Source organism: Empidonax traillii, unplaced genomic scaffold (genome assembly GCF_003031625.1).
Source record: "Empidonax traillii isolate 1590-97213 ecotype Southwest subspecies unplaced genomic scaffold, ASM303162v1 scaffold5745:size12392, whole genome shotgun sequence".
Lineage (NCBI taxonomy): Eukaryota > Metazoa > Chordata > Aves > Passeriformes > Tyrannidae > Empidonax > Empidonax traillii.
The window spans coordinates 8,483-12,392 of record NW_020960938.1 but is presented as its reverse complement, the minus strand read 5'-3'; the positions used below and the strand labels follow the sequence as shown (position 1 = coordinate 12,392).

General features: G+C 51.7%; 1 protein-coding gene across 1 annotated transcript in view; it reads right to left on the bottom strand.

Moving 5' to 3' along the window:
* Positions 1-6: 6 nt before the first annotated feature.
* LOC114073235 (histone deacetylase 1) overlaps positions 7-3,910 on the bottom strand; it is a gene marked incomplete at its 3' end in the record, with an annotated part of 9,298 nt that continues 5,394 nt past the window's right edge. Inside the window, exons 2-7 of the mRNA XM_027911026.1 lie at positions 3,386-3,460; positions 2,124-2,262; positions 1,505-1,646; positions 582-674; positions 180-288; positions 7-66 (exon numbers count right to left, since the gene is read on the bottom strand). Of these exons, the coding sequence (XP_027766827.1) occupies positions 7-66; positions 180-288; positions 582-674; positions 1,505-1,646; positions 2,124-2,262; positions 3,386-3,460 (618 nt within the window). The remainder of the gene's footprint in view (positions 67-179; positions 289-581; positions 675-1,504; positions 1,647-2,123; positions 2,263-3,385; positions 3,461-3,910) is intronic.

Here is a 3,910-nt window from a genome sequence, read left to right as displayed (position 1 = left end):
CACCCCCTCCCAGCATCAGCATGGGCAGGTTAAAGCTTTTCACAAACTCCACACACTTGGCATGACCTGCAGCAAAAGCAGTGTGGAGGGGGAGAAGGTCACGCTCATGGCATAAGAACGCACTTTTTTCCACGGAATCTCAGCGATGGCAGCTCAGCACAGGCACTGTGTGCTCCTACCTTTGATGGTGAGGTTGAAGCAGCCCAGCCTGTCCCCGGACAGGGAATCCGACCCGCACTGCAGGACAACAGCGCTCGGCTGGAACGTCTCCATGACTTTAGAGATCACCTAAACAACAACCCCCTTGTCACACGCTGTGCACAGGACACTGTCACAGCAGACACAGTGACACCCACGCCAGCCAGGGCCGCCAAGACATCCCTGGTGCTCCCACAGCTGCCGACTCCCCTGTCCCGGAACACTGGGGCTCTCACACGCCGGAGCTCCCGGACAGGCCGCGATTGTTCGGGGGGGGAATAGAGCCCCTGGTGAGTCTCAGCACGGAAAAACTCCACCAGCCTGCCCGAAGAATGGCTCCAGGGACAAAGTGGGACCCACTCAGCAAGGATGAGTTCACTCACGGGCTTGAAGATGGCTTCGTAGGACTCGTCGTCGATGCCGTCCCGGAGGGGGTAGTTCACAGCGTAGTACTTGCCTTTGCCTGCACCAATGTCCTGTTGGAGTGAGAGAGGAGAGGCCACAGCTCACCAGGAGTCCAGCTGGAACACCAGAAACTGTGCTCCAAACCAGGGAGGGGAAGCCTGGAATTCCAGCAGTGTAATCCCAACGTTAAGCCCAGCCCGCAGTGCCAGTCTGGGCTGACCACGTCACTACTTTAAAATTATATATATATATATATATTTTCATTTCTATTATCACTCTCATACTCAGGTGTATTATTAAAAATAACTTGTTAAAAATAATTAATTCACTCCTGGTGCACAGTGGTTGCACCAGGATAAAAATGCTGCAGTTGCATCAGCAGCAAACTCCAGGCAGGGCTAAAAAAAACACAACTCAAGGGTGAAAGGCAGGAGAATTCACATCAGAAAAATGTAATTCCACTTAAAAAGCACATAAAAAGAGGTAAAGAACCCATCACCCCTGAGAAAAGGGGCATGGAAATGCCAGAAGTCACAGAGGGGCACCTGGATCTACCTGAGTGACACAGTTACCACCAGGACTCATCAACACAAAGAACTGAGTCACAGGAAGAAATGCCAACGGGATAAATCCACTCAGAAACCTTCCCCCAAGAGCCTGGGTGACCAAGCAGCTCCAGATGACCAACAAACCATTTCCAGAGCCTTTTTTTCTGAGCAAAATAACGGTGATATCAACCCCCTGGGTTCAACACGTGACCCCAGGCACAAAGCTCCCACTCCACCAGCTGAACCTACACCTCTGCCCTCAGGAAAAGGGTGTCACTCTGAGGGCAGGAACACCCAGGGGACGGAAAAGGGGCAAATTCCAGGGTCATTTTCAGCCAGGCCTTCAGTCTCACCCGCAGGTCCCCCGTTCCTGGGAAGTATTCCCCGTACTTGTGGAAGGACACGGTCATGACACGGTCCGTGGTGTAAAAGGCCTCCTCCACACCATCCCCGTGGTGAATGTCGATGTCGATGTACAGCACCCTCTGGTGATACCTGGGAGAGGGCAGAAAGGAGTCAGGATATTCCATTTATCCATCAGAGAAAACGAGAACAAGGAATCTGGGGCTGGTTCCCAGGCTCTACAAGGAGAAAGGCTGCAGAGAAGGGACCAACAGAGGAAAATAAAGTGGCTTTTGCTGCTGAGGGCAGGCCCAGCTCAGTTTATTCAGATTCAGCCAACAAACTGCATTTTTATGCCCAAGCCCCCCAGTGAGGTTTGCCCTGAGTCAGGAGTTGCCACAACGTTCCAGCTGTGCCCTCTTTTCCGGGGTGGGTGGCAGAGGGAGGGCACAAAGAGCATCAGCCCAGCTCTCCAGAAGCCTCTGCTTCCTGCACAGTGCCACTGCTTAGACACAGACATCCCAAAAGCTGGGAAAACACAGCTTCAAAAAGGCAACAGAAAGAAAGGGCTGGGAAGGAGGAGGTGCAGCAGGAGGCACAGACAGAGGGGGTGGACGGTGCTGCCCTTACTTCAGGAGCTCCAGGATGGCCAGGACGATGTCGTTGACGTAGCAGAAGCCAGAGGCCTCCGACTTCTTGGCGTGGTGGAGGCCTCCTGCCCAGTTCACTGCAATGTCTGTCTGCTGCTTGTTCAGCTTCACTGCACTGGCTGGGGGGGAACAGTTAGAGAAGGTAAGAAATGAGAGCAAAGGGCTCGTGGCAGGGACGGGCCCTTCCCACAGCACTGCCCACACGGGGCTTGGGTCCCACACAGAGCACGAGGGTCGAACACTGCATGAGTTCACTGACAGGGCAAAGGAAGGGAGGGGAAAGGGGGAAAGAGGGGAGAAGGGGGAAGAGAAAGGGGAAGAGAAGGGGAAGTGCAGGTTCTGCTCTATCTGCACACACTCACTGCCTCCCATTTTTGCCTCAGAGCAAAAGCTCTGCCCAAACAAGCGCCCAGCTGGGGTCCCACTGAACACACTCCGGATTTCTCAGTGATCCCCGAACAGAAAGCTTCAATCTTCAGGTGAATGTGCATTTAGGCAAATGCTGAGCCTTCCCTCAGCCCCCTTCGTAAACTTTGCTGTGCAAGTCTCCCAGGACCAAGGCAAACCACCTGCCCCGTGGAATCCGCAGGACCAGAGGGCACAGAGCTCCTCCAAAGTGGCTGTTGGTGCTGCTGCACCACCTCACAGGAAGCACAGGCTTGGAGGTGTCACTGTGATGTAGCAGCCACAAAGCTCTCAGTAACAGCTCCCCAACACCTGCCCTGCCTGCAGCAAAGCACGTGGAAACTGTGAGAGCATTTCAAGGCTCCAGCTTTGAGGGAACTCACTGAACCCCCCCCAGCTCCTTGCTCGTGCTCTTGTTGTAGCCAACAGACAAAGCAACCCTGTTTCTTTCCTGTCCTGCCCACTGCAAGGTTTTAACAGTTTGGGTTTTTTTAAATATAAAGTAGCTCACATTGATTTTTTTTTTTTTTTTTTTGTATTAAATCCTGTTTGCTGTGGTTTTGGTTTAGCTCTACCACTGGTGATGCTGTTACACCACTTAAGGAGCCCTTCACATACTCGAGTGAGGAAACCCAGACTAAAACAGAGAGGGATCCATCAACATGCACAGCTTGGGGCTCACACAGGGAGAAATCTGGATCTAATTATTAGGGAAATCAGAAATAGGTTCAGAGAGCTCCCCCACCACCCCCTACAACAATGTGTTTCCTGGACAGAGCCCCACGAAATACATCTGCTTTTTAAAGGGGAGAGAGAGCACAGGACTTGTGATCTTACCAACAGAGCCTCCAGCAGAGAGCTGACAGAACTCAAACAGCCCATCAAACACAGGGCAGTCCTCCCCAACGTTAACTAGAGAGGAAAATAAAACAATCAGTACGGTAAAACCACAAAAAAAGATGCCAAGCTTATACCACCACTCGGATTAGAAAGGCAAAGCGGGTGAGTGACAAACATCAGACAGTTTTTGGGTTCTCAGCTGAACTGCAATTCTACCCTTGACAAATTTCTGCTGTAACCACTCCCACTAATTAAAAATAAAAATAATACAAAAAGGAGATTTGTTCCTAATCCAGGGAGACCAAAACCAGGTCCCTGTCACCTTAAAATCACCATTAAAGAGCCTTTCCGTGGGCTGGAGGGGTTGGAACAAGACACCAGCTCACAATAAACCATCCTGACACAAAGCTGCCAGGTATTAACGTGGATCTCAACCCCTTCCAAACTGCCACTGCCCTGAGAACCCTTCAGAGTTACTGCACGTTTGGGAGATAACTGAGGAGAAGGGTGTGGGGTTTTTTT